The sequence below is a fragment of the Cimex lectularius genome, unplaced genomic scaffold, assembly GCF_000648675.2.
Source record: "Cimex lectularius strain Harlan isolate CLEC.00 unplaced genomic scaffold, Clec_2.1 scaffold31, whole genome shotgun sequence".
NCBI lineage: Eukaryota > Metazoa > Arthropoda > Insecta > Hemiptera > Cimicidae > Cimex > Cimex lectularius.
Genome location: NW_019392645.1, coordinates 1,873,514 through 1,889,751, shown reverse-complemented (window position 1 = coordinate 1,889,751; position 16,238 = coordinate 1,873,514). Strand labels below are relative to the sequence as shown.

Genomic DNA, 16,238 nt, shown 5'->3' with positions numbered 1-16,238 from the left:
GTCAATGATCATTCCTCATTATTAGCTTATTGTCATTTGGCTGTTGTTCCTGGATATTGGGAGCAGGATTCAGATTCAATAGGTTGACAGGGTAGTGCTGGAATTGGCTATACAAGATGGGAGTAAGAATGCTCCCTTGTGGGAAACCAGCTTGGATATAAAAGAAGTTAATCACTTTTGCTGGTCACAAGGGCAACTTAGGTATCTCGGGGTATCATAAACTATAGCCAAGCTCTATTGAAAGGCCGATTTGCTATCACACTTCGTCATTTTACAATCAACAAAATTACATAAAGATGATAAAGTACAGTTAGGTAAAACTCTAAGGAATAAAGATTTAAAAAATGGTAAAAGCAAAATAAAGAAAAATTCACTCACCCTCACACTGTCGCGGCGAATGCTAGTCTTTTCTTCTTTCTAAAAATGAACATATAAAATTAATACTTGAAGTTCATTCATTGATTTAAGAATGTAGATCCAAGAAAAATTCTTCCAAAAAAATCTTCTGCAGGTACATATCTGCAGACAAACTTCTTTGCAAAATGTATGAGAAGTTGATTTTTAAAAAATATACTCAATTATTGATTAAAAAGTAATGGGAAATTATCCCACACTTAACCTTAACTGAAGGTATGTACTGGGTTTGTTCTTTAATATCCAGGGTGGCATATGTTAGTTACGTATTGGCCTTCTGTACATGTTAGTACAAAGAATGGGACTACATGGACCTAGCACCGTACAAAAAGGTCTTCTTCACGGAAAAATCTTAAGCCCATTATTATTTCCTATTTACACATCCGTAAGAACCTGGTGGCTAATTGTAATGGAAGTAAAATCAATACACTTTTTAAAACTTACTTAACACTATATTTCTTACAAATTCTTAAACTGAGTTAATTCATTTCAGATGGCTGTCAAGGAAGCTGATAAACTGCCTAAGTAAAGTTCGATCAGAACACCTGACATTTTTTGCTATGCACAAAATTGCCAAAAATCTACAACCATCAGACAATACGTTAAGAATGAATCCTCGGTTCAATGGAAACTGTATTACAGGACATCCAAAGAAAAACATGCATAAACAGGCCTGCTGCTGACTGGGCACTGCCGACTCCAGAGGCATATATACTTCGGAACAGAAAAAACAATCCTGTGCAGATATTGCCAGGAAGAAGAAGAAACAGCGAAACATGTTCTCTGGTTTAAAAGTCGATGCCTAGCCTGAAGAGCATGGGAGCCCTTAAGAAAGTCATAAAAAGTTCCTTTTAATCTTAATATTTTAATTATTCGTTGGGATGATGTGGACAAACAACTCAGATCAACATGTACCAGAGACAAACATTTGCCAGTGCATTTACATAGATGGTAGAAACACTGGACTCCATGGGTCAGAAAAATTGAGGTGGTCAAGATTTGGACCTGTACTTGGATAGTAAACTAATATGGAATTAACATATCACCCCCTTTGGAGAAGGAGGAGAAATTACTTAATTAACTTGCAGTACATGACTAATAGTGTGTCTAACTTAAGTATGTCTACTTTTTCATTTTCCATTAGATCCGGTCTAGACTTTGGGTCAGTTTTTTTATGGCCAGGCCTTTAACTCTGCTTTAAACAGGTCTAATTTTTCCACTTTAGAAGAATATCAGGATGTTTCCCAAGCACGACTATACCTGTGCAGAGGACACTGGAGAGATCTGTGAATGAGACGTAGGGAGGTGGATATGCAGCTTGAGGGCAGACTCTTTAAACCTCAAGACCAAACCCTACGATGAAGATGAGACAGGCAGTCAAAGGGTTCAATGTGTAGCATGGACTAGGAGGAGGGCACTCTCCACTTCCTCTCCGTGTGCCCGGTCCATAATGAGTTTAGAAAACGATTGACACGCAAAGAGGCGATCATCTTGATGTGTGGAACAAATGTTGGAGATACTGTTGATCTTTGTTTGCAGAATTCAATTTCAATTGACTGTTTTGATCCAAGAGAACTTTTAATGTATTTTATATTCAAGGAATTTGAATTGAATTTTGAGTTATATCTCCTGTTTCGCCATATGGTATTCTCTTTGTAGTTCCGACTCTATGTTCACATCTTTGTTCTTTTGTTTTCTTTCTCAATTTAATTTTCCATTTGATTCCTTTTCAAAGTAGATCTGAACTTCAGACAGGTAGATGGTTATGCTGGAACGTTTATTTTACTCACACGATTACGACCTGGTCATGGCATATGCAGCTCATACATCATAGGCCCTCCGCAAAGTGTCATATTTCTAATGAAACAGAGGATCTGAACCATGAACTGCTGTACTGTAAAGAGTGATCTAAACATGTTTGCCCTCTGGGTGTGTAAACCCCAGATGCCTGGAGTTTTTGGAGTGTTCTACAAGGCTATATATGAGAAACTAACTGGACAAGGGTCTTATCAACAGATAAACTCCTAAGTATCAAGAGGATGGTTGAGGACAGTAGTAGTTCAGAGGGTCAAAATAAAAAAATAGGAATCATCCTCACCCGACTAAGGATAGGCCATGCGAGCATATACTTTTTGACCAAAGCTAACGTATATGTCTGCCATGAAGAGAAAGGTTGCTCAATATGTCCCACTTAATTGAAGGGTGTCATTGGCTTCATATAAAGAGCATGCAGCAAGCAATACAATTTTGTGTTCTGTTTTATGTACATTGAGAGTGAATGTATTTACATGTGATGGAGGAATATCGAGTCCACCATCCAGAGTGAATGTATTTTTAGCGAGATTGTAAAGTGTGATAGAGCCGAGGAGTAATAACAAGTAGTCCACCATCCAAAGTGAACGTATTTTTAGCAAAAATGTGAAGCATGAGAGGGCAGATGGAAGAGTAATGAGTATTCCACCATCTAGAGTGAAGGTATTTTCAGCAAGAATGTAAAGTGTGATTGATTCAATAGAATATTAACCAGTAGTCCACCATCCACAGTGAATGTATTTATTAGCGAAAATATGAAGTGTGAGAGGATCAATGGAAAAGTAATGGGTAGTCCACCATCCCGAGTGAATGCATTTATTAGCAAAAATGCAAAGTGTGAGAGGGTTGATGGAGGAATGTCGAGCAGTCCATCACCTCTTGGGAGAAATCAATGAAATACAAAAGAGTGTATTTAAGACTTAAATAACAGGTTGGGGCTGAAATGATTAGTCTGACCACTGACTGTCAAAACTCGATAGAAGATCCGACAAATAAATCAATAACTAACTTGGCAAGTCAAAAAATGATATCAACTCATTTCGAAGGAGGAATTCCTTATTGGAAAAGTTGGTTCTATTCACAAACTGTTTTTAGCTGTTGCTGTTTGTGAGTAGAACCATCTTTTCCAATAAGTGAATCAACATACTCACCCCACCTCAATTATTTCCATAAAGGAAATTACATTCTCTCATAAGAAACAACCTTTTATTTATCTCTATACTCTCCCATGATGCTCTTTTAACGCGAGTTGAGGTCGTAAAGGATCTTGATGTACTTTTTGATCAAAAGCTCAAGTTTAAAGAACATATTTCTTCAATAAAAAATAGATCTATGAAGATGCTAGGTTTCATCATTCGGAACACCTATGAATTTAAAAATCCTCTATGTTTTGTCCATCTTTATAAGCTTTTGTACAACCCATACTAGAATATGCTACACCTGTTTGGAACCCATTCTATCTAAATTATCAAAAAATTCTTCAATCTGTACAAAACAAATTTTTAAAAAACTTTCCTACAAATTCAATCTTCCTCCGAATTCTGCCTATCCTGGAATCCGCTCTGAATTTAAACTTTTCAAACTGGCACTAAGAAGGGATTACTTTGATATTGTTTTTGTATTTAAATTATTAAACAATCTCATTGATAGTCCTTCTCTCCTCTCTCAACTACAGCTACATGTCCCTTCGCACTCTCTTAAAACCTATAAATTATTTTATATTGAATTCCAAAGCTCTAACTACATGCTCTCTTCTCCTCTACACAGAATGATGATCAAGAGTAACATCTGCAATAGCATTGACTTCTTCAATAGTTCTGTGCAATCTGTGAAAAACCTTATCCTACAACCTTAGTTGAATGCTTTTATATTTCATACTGTACAAAATTATTACAATTTATTTCATTTACTGGTTCAACTAATTCTCGCACTCTAGTCTTATTATATATTTACAAAGAGCATTATTTTCATTAAATATGTACCTAATTATTGTAGTTTCAATTGTCTTTCAGCTTTATTTTGTTTCCTCTGCCTTATTTGGTTAGTAATTATGTCTTTCATTTTTGTTGTTCAGTTTTTACTCTTTCATTGTATTTTTATATTTATCATTTATATTATTACCATGTATATACGTCCTTATTCTTTTTATATATATTATTTGTATTTTTACATATATTATTTATATGTTTTGTTATTGGAAAACGTATTTTTTTATAGTGGATTTCGATCCGTAAATAAATAAATACTCACCCCACCTCAATCATTTCCATAAAGGAATTCTTGTCATACAAGATGGTTTAACAACCAACTAACCTTTGGGTGTCTTGGACAAGAGGACATAAGTACTTTTAGTTTATGTTACATTTAACATTATTACCAATTAAAATACTATCAGCTGTGCAGGGATTTGAACCCAGAATCATAAGCGAGGCAAATATGAGTACAGCTAACTTCAATTTGGTAAGTTCATATTTATGTATATATTACTAACTATTCTTGTTATATAAAGGTAGCAAATTTTTATTTTATACACTTAAAAGTCAAGATTATCAAGGTTTATGCTTAAAAACTACAAAAAAATAGGATGTGTGAGAAGAAAAAATCTCACCTTTTTATCTTCCTTTGGTTCAGATACTTTATCTTTTTGTTCCTCTTTCTGAAAAAAGGTTTTGGTCTGTTTGAAACAATATACGATTTCATTGTTTTGTTAGTCGAATAAGCTGTTGATTGCGACACTCTGGACATGATTACAGACGATTATTCTGTAAGTTTTCACAGAAATGACTAATGCATCGATAAAGCTAAAGAATCAATATTAGACCAAGTCTACTTGTTTTTAAAAAAATTGTATTACTATTGTAAACCAACTAGAAGGTACAGCTAAAATCTAAAAGCGATTATTCCTGGCCGTAAGAAAATTTGTTAAATCAAGAAGATGATCTTTCTTAACTACACTTAAGTTTAGTCAATTTTGTTCTATTATATAATAATTATGCAGATATGCAATAAAAGCGAAAACTTACTTAGCGAGGTTAGGACAAAATGATGGATTCTAAGCGTTATTTGGTATAATCCGAAATTCACTTGTACATCTCAATCCACACCTAGCTCAAGACCAAATGCTAGGAGAAGATTGAAACAAGGGTTTGGTAGAGAGTTCGTTTTATTCAGGGTGTGATAAAAAAATAAATAGCAAGGATTCGAGACCAGAAAGATAAATGCGGTTTGTACAAAAATAGTGAATATCTGATTTTGGCAGTTGATTTTCAGGTGTTTTTTTATTAGCTAGCTAGTTTCACACCTGCAAGCTCAAGGCGAAAGTTTTGACTCTAAGATGATAATCACTGCCTATAGAGAAATTAGGCAGACGTTCCTGAAATAATTCTTAGCGCTTGAAAGCATTAAAAAACAAGGCAATTTGCTCATTTAGACAAAAATCTATGTAATTGGATTTTTTTTAAATTAAGTTTGACTCACCTTCTCTTCATGTTTGACGCTGAGTGTTTCTTCTTTCTGTAATGAAATAAAAATAATAATTTAAATCAATGAAATATTATATTATTAAATTTTAATATGTAATTGCTTTGGGGTTGATGATGAGTGTAGGTCTGCAAGTTGGTGAACTCATGCTGAACTTATTGGGTTCAGTGTAATTTGTTTATTAGTAAAATAAAAAGCTTTCAACCAATTATCATCATTTAATGATGCTTTGTTGCAAAGGAGGTCTGAAAGTGATGTAGATCACTGAACTCCTGTTTGTAGAACAATGGACAAAGGATCAAAACTGACCCTAAAATATACCTCACTAAGTGAGAAGAATAAGCAGATCTAACATCTCCTTTACCACTCTTCCACTCACCATTCACACCCAACGAAGTATCCCATATCAAAAGCCATCAGTAAAAAAAAATCCTGGTTTTGACCTAATCATTGCAAGAATCCTTCAACAACTTGCTACAAAGTCTTAAGTGAAAAGAGTTCTGCTCTGGAAGCTGAACAAAAGAGTCCCATTTTCCTCCTAACAGATATTTTCATCAAAGGCTCCTCTCTATCAGCCAGCTAAATTACAGAGGCAGTGCTCTACAAGGAATTATATTAGGACCTATCTTTTACTCAATAAACAATATATATTCTTAACCTTTCTGGATCTACCCTAACCTATGCGGATTATTTGACAATTTCTTGTCATAGACCATCATCTCAACCAAAACCATGTCAACCTTGAAAAGTGGTTGAAGCGGTGGAAAATGGCAGTAAACAAAAATGTGAACTGCACTTTCACCCTAAGAATAAGTCGAGCAAACGACTTACATGGAACCCACACACATGACTGAAAAGACAGTTCAACAGATATTTCAGACTTCTTAAAACATCGCTAGACAATGGAACAAAACTGACCCTAAAAAACAAACTCCATTTTTAAACCCATTTGGACACATGACAACGTTTAGGATTTAACCAAATGTTCAAAACAAACCAAAATCTCAGCAAAGTTTATATGAGTTGTTTGAACCCCCCTGCCCAAAAAATAAATAAATAAAAATAAAAACCTGAATAAAATTTTTTGGAAAAATATTTCATAAAGGGCGCTCCAACGCTAAACTTACAAAGATATTACTTGAACGTAAATTCACAGATTTCGATGAAACTTTTTTTGGTGATACTAGGACACAGAATATTAGATAGGTAGTTCGTCCATGATTACTGCAGATAATGAAAAATATAAATTGTGATCGAGCAACGAAGCAAAGTAGGTTACAATCATTTTTTATCACAAGCAGAGTTGATATTCGTTTTGTGCACCCCAAAAAAAACCCTAAATACATTTTTTTAGAAAAATCAAAAATAGAATTTTTCTCCAAATTTTCACTTTTGAAATGCCTTGGATTTTTTTGCCATAATAATGGTTATAATTTTCAAACAACTCAACCGATCCATAAGAAACTTTAAAGACGTTTAGGACCTAGTAAACGACACACGACTACTCAGTGATTTTTGGAAAGCCATTCATAGAATTAAGACTATATGTACTCTCTGTCATACATATATCAAACATCACTTGGCATAGAAATGGCATTATTTGACCTCTCATTTTTTAATGAGAGAGAGAGAGAGAGAGAGAGAGAGAGAGAGAGAGAGAGAGAGAGAGAGAGAGAGAGAGAGAGAGAGAGAGAGAGGAGAGACCAAGTCCAGCTTAGACTATACTACAGTACATAGACTACACTATAGACTATACAACTATAAGAACTTTCGGGAATTCTTTTTTTCAGTGAATCCCTCACCTTTCTTAGCTACTAACAAATGAAATGTTAGATCAAACTACATTTTTCTTATGTTAAGTACCTACTGCTTAAAAATGAGAGAAAAAGAGGAAAAAGCAATAAAGAAAATGTAAAATAAATGGCTGCAAGGAGTCAAACAAGAACATATCTATTAAAAAATGTGATATGCTAATGCTCAAAGGTAAAGAAAGAAGGAACAAAATCTATAAAGCCTAGTAACAGCATAAAATATCTGGAGATAAAGCTAGGAGACAAACTCATGATGCACTTTCACCAAGCAGAAATGTAACCAAGAAGTTGGAACGGTGCCCAAAAATCCATAGGGCACTGTATAATTGATTAATAGTCATAATAATAAATTAACACGTAACTGAAAGAGACTTAGGGCACAGCCTGGATAGCAAACCAAAAGAAAAGCAAAATTTCACTGGACAATCGCATCATGCCTTCCAAATTGATATAATTTTTCAAAGTAAAATTACTACAAGATAAATTAAAAAGGGCTTAACCACCAAAATCAGAAGGTATAGGAAAAGACAACTAAAGATATGGATAGATATGGCAAAGCGGGTAGTTATTAAGAAAGATTCACCCAACACCGAGAAAGAAGAAAATTCAATTTAGGCAACCAAATGGTTTGAACATTTACAAATTTAAAAGGTCAAACAGTTTATATACCTTTAAGACGACAAACGAAACATAAACTAGTAAGCTCCATAAAAATGAAAGAGAAACTTGACCCGACTAGGGAATACTAGAGTGTGAAGATTTGTGGTTAACCATATTAACTAAATAATATTAAAATTAATAAATTACTGAGATTTTAATGGAGTTATTGTCTTTACATAATAAACATCTGGGAGGTGTGTCATGTTGACACGCAGCATCCTTGGAAGGATGTGAAGTACCCAAATTCTTTGCTTGCAAGCCCCCATAAAAAAAATTAATTAACTGAACAAAAAATTTTTGAATAAGAGACACAAAAAATATGAAACATGAATGAGATGGAGATGTTATACTGGAAAAAGAGATACAAATTTAGGCTAGGTCTTCTTTAGTGAAGAGAACTAGCATCAGAAGTTATTAACTGGACATGCATTTATTTTTTTCAAACTGAATTAAACAATAGCAAATGAGAAGGAAATAAAGATCTTATGTCAGAAGAATTTTATAACAGCAAATTGTTAAGTTCGACAATGTAAATCTTTTTTTAAAATCTTTAAATGTAAAATTTGTTACATTATCATATAGAATATCTAAATACGTTGTTTTTCATTTATTTATTATTTTTATTTAATTTTTGCAAATGTACTATGGAGTGGATATACAAGTGCAACTATAATTTTACGATGATTAATTTTAGTGTTTTTAAATACAAATAAATTTTTTATCCTTTAAAAATAAAATTTATTGGATCTAAAAGAGGTAGGGTTTTAATAAGCAGAATAAGCATAAGGAAAAGCCAGTTGAAAAGAAGAAAATTTTGTACAATGAACTCACTCTAATAGATGAACGTCTTCTTGTAATTTCTGTCTTTTCTTCTTTCTGCAAAAAGAGAAAAGGTTGATCAATTCAACAGTGGACTGAATTGAAGCTGTGGCAACTTGAATAAACACTTCTACAAAAATTTAGAATAAAGCCCGGTACCCGAAAATAAATTTAAAGTACACTTAAAGTACAATTTGAATTTTAAGAGATGAAAGGTAAAAAAAAAATAATTAAAAATTATATAAATTGATTGGTCAGATGTAAGAGAGGAGCACAGTAGACCATTCAGCACAAATAAGGATAAAAATAAATTTTTTAAAAAATGTCAAATCATACCTGAAATCGAGTAGATACACTTAATCGGGATGAGTTCGGATACATTTCGTTCGGCCACGGCGTTAAAAACCCGAAGCCCGTTCAAAGTCGAAATCGTTTCACTGACTGGCACACGGAAACGTTTCCCCTCCCGGCAAATCTCTATTAGCTGAGGCCAAGTAAACCAGATGGGATGCCCGACATAACTGTCGCTCCTAGGGACCCAGCCCCCCCCCCTCACCAGAGACATTAAAACATTATTTTTGGCATAGCTACTGGCATGCTTCATTTTTTTACGGCAGTTTTAGTACCACGGGAGGTTGACTTGGCAACAAACTCTTTTGTGCTATAACTGTTTGCTTTAAGATCTATATATACATATATATAGAGAGGGAATTTGATTTGTCTTTAAGAGTTTGTGAATTGTCAACACAACTTTCAAAGTAGACATTTCTGTAGAGAATTTTTTTTTTTTAATCTTCAAGGGAGAACCTACGCATACTTTACACCAAGGCATCGTTTGGTGTAATTAAAAAGTTAATCTTTCATCAGGGGTGTAAAACATCGCGTTTTTACCTCACGTAGAAATGAAATCACCTGTGCCAAAATGGGCACAAGAACTTTGAGTATACTTGTTGATAGGAAAATTTGTGGTTTTGGCATGACACCCTTTCCCATTCACTTTCTCCATCAAGAGATGTGATCAAGTTTCATTTTTTAAATTTATTTATTCATCGGCTGACCAGTGCCCTAAATTAAACAGTCCCTCCTTTCTCTCTCTCAGGCTTCTAAATTTGTCCCTTATCGCCGAGCCCTGATCATAGATAAAGAAAAATGAAAGCTTTAATATTCTTATAAAATTATATGTAAAAAAAATTAAAAGCATGGTTTTCATTTGTTAAAACTTGTATTATTTAAAATTTTAAACAAATAAAAAATTTGATATGCTCTTGGAAACAAACAACCCAATAAAGTTCTAATATTTAAAACTGAAATTGAACGAAGAAATCTTATTAGAATCAAAGTTGGTTTAAAGTGATGCCAATAGAGAAAAATTTGCCCCTTCACCTCCTTCCGAATTTTTTAGGAGTAAATTACTACTATTGGAAAGGAAGATAAAGTAGACATTTATGTAGTGATTTTTTTTTAAATCTTCAAGGGAGAATCCACGCATACTTTACACGGAGGCATCATTTGGTTAAAGCTACATAATAATTCGAATTTTTCAAAATAATTAAAGAGTGGCGAGTCAGAGAGGCCAATTTTCTCAATTTTATACAATATTTAGCATGTAAGCTTATAAAAATTATTTCAATTCAGAACCTCTAAACCAATTTCGTTCTTTTTTTTTTCTTTAAAATAAACATGAATTATTTAAAACAATTTAAGCATACGTTTGTACTATTGGGAAGGAAGAAAAATATTTATTTGACTTTTTCAAAGAAATTAAATACTGACAAAATAAACAGGTCAACTTTCTTAATTTTATAAAATATTTAACATATATATAAACTGATAAAAATTACTTCAATATAAAATTTGTGTACCATTTTTATCTTTTGACTGTTGGCATAAGTTTGAACTAATTTTTAAAAAATTTAAGCACACATTTGCACTATTGGGAAGGAAGAAAAATAGTTATTCGACTTTTTCAAAGAAATTAAAGAAGAATGTAAAGACAAATCAGAGAGGCCAGTTTTCTCAATTTTATAAAATGCTTAGCATGTAAGTTAATAAAAATTATGCCAATAGAAAACCTGTGCTCCTTTTTTTTCTTTTGATGTTTAAAATAAACTTGAATCAATTAAAATAATTTAAGCTTACATTATTATTATTATTATTATTATTATTATTATAGTAAGAGCTTATATTATTATCATAACAAGGGGCCACCTGCTTAGAAATGAATCAAGTTATAAATATGGCATTGTCGACCACCCTTAACCAACTCCCCTATAAATGAGAGCCTTTGAGCCGATTAAAAATAGATGGCGCTTACTAGTTGATCTAAAAGAAGTATTCTTAAATTAGTCATTGGTTATGCCTGCTTGCTTATTTATTTATTTATTTATTGATATTTTTATTTTTTTACAATGAAATTTTTGGCACGGTCATTAATGCAGTGTATCCCTTATATCGGCCTCAATCACCCTGTCATTTTTCAAAAGGATTATCAGAAACAAATACCTTTTTTTGTAATAATCCCCCATAAAGAATCACTAACCGATTGGATTATGTCAAAAAACTATTTAAAAAATAGAATAATCCCTGGTAGAAAAATCAAACACGTATAGTTGTTCAATAGTTTAAAATTGTTTTTGCAATTTGTTAGGTTTATTTCTTAGTCCTTTCAACTATTGGATTTTTTTTATCAGCCTTTAGTTTTTGGTCTTTATCGTGGAAACTTTTATATGAATAAAATTAGAGGGGGTGTTAATTAAAATATTACATATTATAGCGTCTTGCGTTTTGAATCCTAGCCATAGATTCTTTGATCTGATCCTTGAACTGAATTTCTAACGCACAGCCATATAAGATTTATTAGCACCTTCAAGGTAGGCCCTTTTCTTACATTGACAATTTTCCAAAAGTTATTAACAAACTTTAAAAATATTTTTTTATTATAAGGCTGTTTTTAGTATATATATTGTTTTATTATATATATATATAAGAGCCATCTGTTTTTCATCAGAACAAAAGAAATCTATTTATTCTCTTTCTAAATTCGATATTCCACTTGTGCATATTTATTTGTTCAAGGTGGTCGGAACATTTCAAGTTTGGCTCTTCTCTGACCAGATTGACAGATTAGATTTCTACATTCTCCACCCACACCTTTCGAACTCTCTATCACTTGAAATGTCTCACCGCTCCCGGGGAATTCTTAAACCAATTCCGATGTTCGAGGTTCTATCTATTTTTAACTGTTTTTTTTTTTTCTTCCTTTCTTGATATGCCTATCTATTTATCACTTGATGTAACAAGGATGAATGTCTATGGTCTATTTAACACCTAATCATTCAATTTAAATGCATACCTTGACAGTTAATTCTCCCTTTTTCTCTGGCTTCTCTTCTTCTTTCTGAAAAATTAAAAACACAACAAACTTTATTATCTTTTCTTTTTTAACTAAAATAATATAATTACTATTAAAACTTTTCCTCAAAAGGGACTTATTGCACTTTTTATATATGATGGACCTACTCACAGATTTGTTGTTTATAACTAAGAAGAAGCATCATTTACAAAAAGTGAAACACATCCTTACCCCACCTAGTTAGCGTTAGTTTATTGCAAATAATTTTCAAAATGGTGGCAAATTCATTGTAAGTTTTGGTTTTTTAGATATTAAAATTTAGATCTGACAAAACCTCAAGTCTGAACTGGTCTGAAAAATTTTTTAACTCGAAAGTTTGTTATTTCAACAGCATTCTTCTATATATTGTAAACATTTGCACAGAATGTCACTACTCATCCATTGAAAAATTCATCCAACGAGATTTTCTTGAGACAAGAGAGAATGGCATATTATTCAAAATTATGCGCTGTCTTACAAATAAATAATTTATTTGTAGCCAGTACATTTTTTCCCCGGTCACAACAATGTCTCTATGTCCAGATCTGCACACGGAGTACACATGTTTAAAAAAACCAGCCTATGCTGGCACTCAATATGAAGGATTAAGGGGCGAGGAGGTCTCAAGGGTTCTTGGGATGGGAAAGTGTAGATAGAACTTGATCTTGAAAGTAGGGTAAGAGTGGATTAAAAGGAGTGAAACTTTTCTAGCAAGATCAGATCAGTTTGTTTAAAAAAAACAAAAAATGTTGACATTAGTATGAGGAGCTTTGACAGTTTGCTTGAGGATTTTTCAATGGAAGGATATGCTGGATATGAGTTTGCTTGGAGGGCACCCACAGTTCCCATCGGAATGTCCAAGTAGGTAGCATATGGCCAGCACTGTACCCAGAGGGCGCAGAGTAAGAAAAACCTACTGATGATTGTACTCAAAAATTAAAGGGCGAGGTGGTCTCGAGACTATCATCTTTCAAGGTGATGTGCTGGGTTCTCAAAATGGGAAAGTGTAGAGACTGCTTTGGCAGTAAGGTTAGGATGGATCGAGAGTTCGGTGTGGAACTTGTGGAAACGAGATCATCAGATCAGTTAACAACATTCAATCATTGTGGGTAGTGAGATTAGTGAAATAGTACAAAGCTTTAATCATTTATCTAATGACTTTTGATTACAAGGATTAAAATTCCTGGATATGGATGACTTGGCAGAACCTCACCGTTTCACAGCATGTTCAAAGTGGTCGCAGTAATTTCTTGTTCAAAACAGATTTCAATCCTAAAAGTCTTTGTAGTTCTCCAAATCTTCTGTTTAGTTCTCATCGGCCTTATATGGAAAATCCATGTTAGTCGGTTGTCTAGGTATAATCCTGACTTGAGTGGAAGTCTTTTCCTTATTGTCTCATCCTCCACTTTTTTTCAGTTTTGGTCAACTCAAAGTGTTCTTGGATGTTAGTGGTTTCTTGGATAGGATTCAAGTTAGAAGTTGGTATTATGGCATTGAGATGTATAGGAAAGTAAATATAAATGTTATACAGCGGCTTGTTCTGATATCTGATTATCTTCGTTGTCATGCCTCCCTCTGAAGCAGCAATCAGTTAAATATGATTCCAAAATAAGGAAGGATGCAAGTTTATAAAGGATGCCTAAGTGCCAGACAATCAAAAGCCTGGGCCACATCCACAAACCCAAGCAATACTCTTAGTTCACTAGAATGAAGCAAATGGTGTCAACGACTCTGAAACCTTGCCTGATGGGGTAGAAACCAAATTGGGGAGGAAAAAAAATGATTTGATGTGGATCTACAATACGTATTAAACACTTTAACAGTTATTGGACATCACTAGTCTGTAGGAGGTTGGGAGGTTTGAAGCTTTACTAGGAATATTTTCCATGAAAAAGGAATATGAGTGGTACTTAGTATGGAATTGTATGTTATCGTTAAAAATGCTATGGCCTTCTGAGGACATGAGCTAATAACTAATATTTGTCAGTTATACTCGGTCAAAATCATTCATAATATTAAATTATTTTAAGCATCGTAACATCATTTAGCATGTTGCTTGCTAAACTGAAAATCTTATATCAAAAGTATATAAAAACTATCTATACATTTGAAGTTAATTACCTTGGTTTCTTTTTTTTCTACCTTCTTTTCTTCTTTCTTCTCTACCTTCTCTTCTTTCTTCTCTACCTTTTCTTCTTTTTTCTCCTCTTGTTTCTGCACAGATCATTGAAATGTATTTTTATTTAATTTTTATTCAAAACAAATTAATATTAGTACAAATTTATTGAAACTTAGATTTTTTTATGTTAGAACTAGAGAAATTCAGTAGAATACACTGTAAATACTTGAACGTATCAATGATTAAAAGCAATGTTATGTTTTATGTGATTATGTATGTATCAGTCTATGGTCGCATATAATCTCGTGGATTGGTTCCAGCTATCTTCCAAGCTGAGATCATGCTATCCAATTCTACGAACAATTGAGAACAAAATGAAAAGTTCGCGGATCTACTTTCAAATAGGCAGCTAAGCACGAAATCAATATAAATTTAGCTCCAAACTAGTCTGGAATTGCCTAAATTGCCTAATGACCCTAGGAAAACACAAGGTTACACAAGGTCCTGGGACATGAAGGGGTAAAAGGAAACATACAGGCTGACAGTCGTATAGAGAGTGTGCTAAAGTCGTAGTTGAGAAACTGGCTTGAGAAAAAGAAACTCAATGGGCACAAGCACCAGGTTTGAGGAAAGCTAAAAGATTCATAAATATCTCAAAAAGGAAGGCGAATGCCCTCTCTTACAGCTGGCAAAATTTGAGGAAAATTATAAGCCTTTACACTGGCCCCTGCCTTTTTAACTACCATCTAAAGAAGTTGGGCAAAGCTTTGTGGCCGACTCTATCACAAAACCAGAGACATCAGCACAATTTTTTTTGTGAATATGAAGCACTAGTCTGTATACTAGCCACTTCGGTAAGGCAATTCTCACACTAAGATTCTCCAAATTAGTCAGGGACTTCCTGAATTGCCTAATGGTTAGAATTGCCCAAAGTTACATTGAGGTGGGTTCCAGGATATTAAGAGGAAGGAAAACAGGATGACTAACTCTAGCCGAAGAAGAAGCCCAATTACGTGCACCAGAAAGAGTTCTCAAGAATGAGCTATAAAAAATGACGAGAAAGAAAAAACTCAAGCACTGGACCAAAGCTCCAGGCATGAACATACTTAAATATTTCAAAAAGGAAGGCCAAGGAAATCATTTCTCTATCAGCACAGCCTGTGAGACACTAGCCTGTATACTCGCCACTTCAGTAACACAATTGTTCTCACCAAGAAAAGAGGCACAGAAGAAAATGGTTAGTTTTATGAGAAAAAGCTCACTTTCTATAGTTCTACAGAGGTTATGTACCTAATAAAAAAAATTGGAATACTTAAATTACTATTTAAAATTTTCCCAATCTTTGTTTTTTTTTATATTTTTTTAGCTTGGGTGTACGAAATAAATATCTAAAATAAAGATTTTACCTTTTTCACAACCTTCTTTTTCTTTTCTTCTTCGACCTTTTCTTCCTATTATCAAAACAGTACAACATTGTTAATTAATATATGTCAATTAATAACTTTCTACTCATTAATTTGTTAAATCTAACAAGCAAAATATTCATTTTTCGATTGAGTATGTGTGTTAATGAGTAAACACATCCAGTTTCGAATTTTTAATGTTTTTTAGAAAAAGAATATGGCTTCTCATAAAATTTAAATTTAATTTTTGAGTGCAAAACTATTTTATATAATAATTATTCAGGTTAAGTAATTAATAAAAAAAATATATAATGTATTCATGTTGACAT

The 16,238-nt window shown here is 33.2% G+C and overlaps 1 protein-coding gene across 1 annotated transcript in view; it reads right to left on the bottom strand.

The window, feature by feature from the left end:
- The window catches only part of LOC106670444 (twitchin), a 112,524-nt gene extending 103,059 nt beyond the window's left edge, over positions 1–9,465 (bottom strand). Inside the window, exons 1-5 of the mRNA XM_024230437.1 lie at positions 9,333–9,465; positions 9,009–9,053; positions 5,704–5,739; positions 4,835–4,882; positions 379–417 (exon numbers count right to left, since the gene is read on the bottom strand). Coding sequence (XP_024086205.1) covers positions 379–417; positions 4,835–4,882; positions 5,704–5,739; positions 9,009–9,053; positions 9,333–9,377 — 213 coding nt within the window. The 5' untranslated portion in view covers positions 9,378–9,465. The remainder of the gene's footprint in view (positions 1–378; positions 418–4,834; positions 4,883–5,703; positions 5,740–9,008; positions 9,054–9,332) is intronic.
- Positions 9,466–16,238: the final 6,773 nt, after the last annotated feature.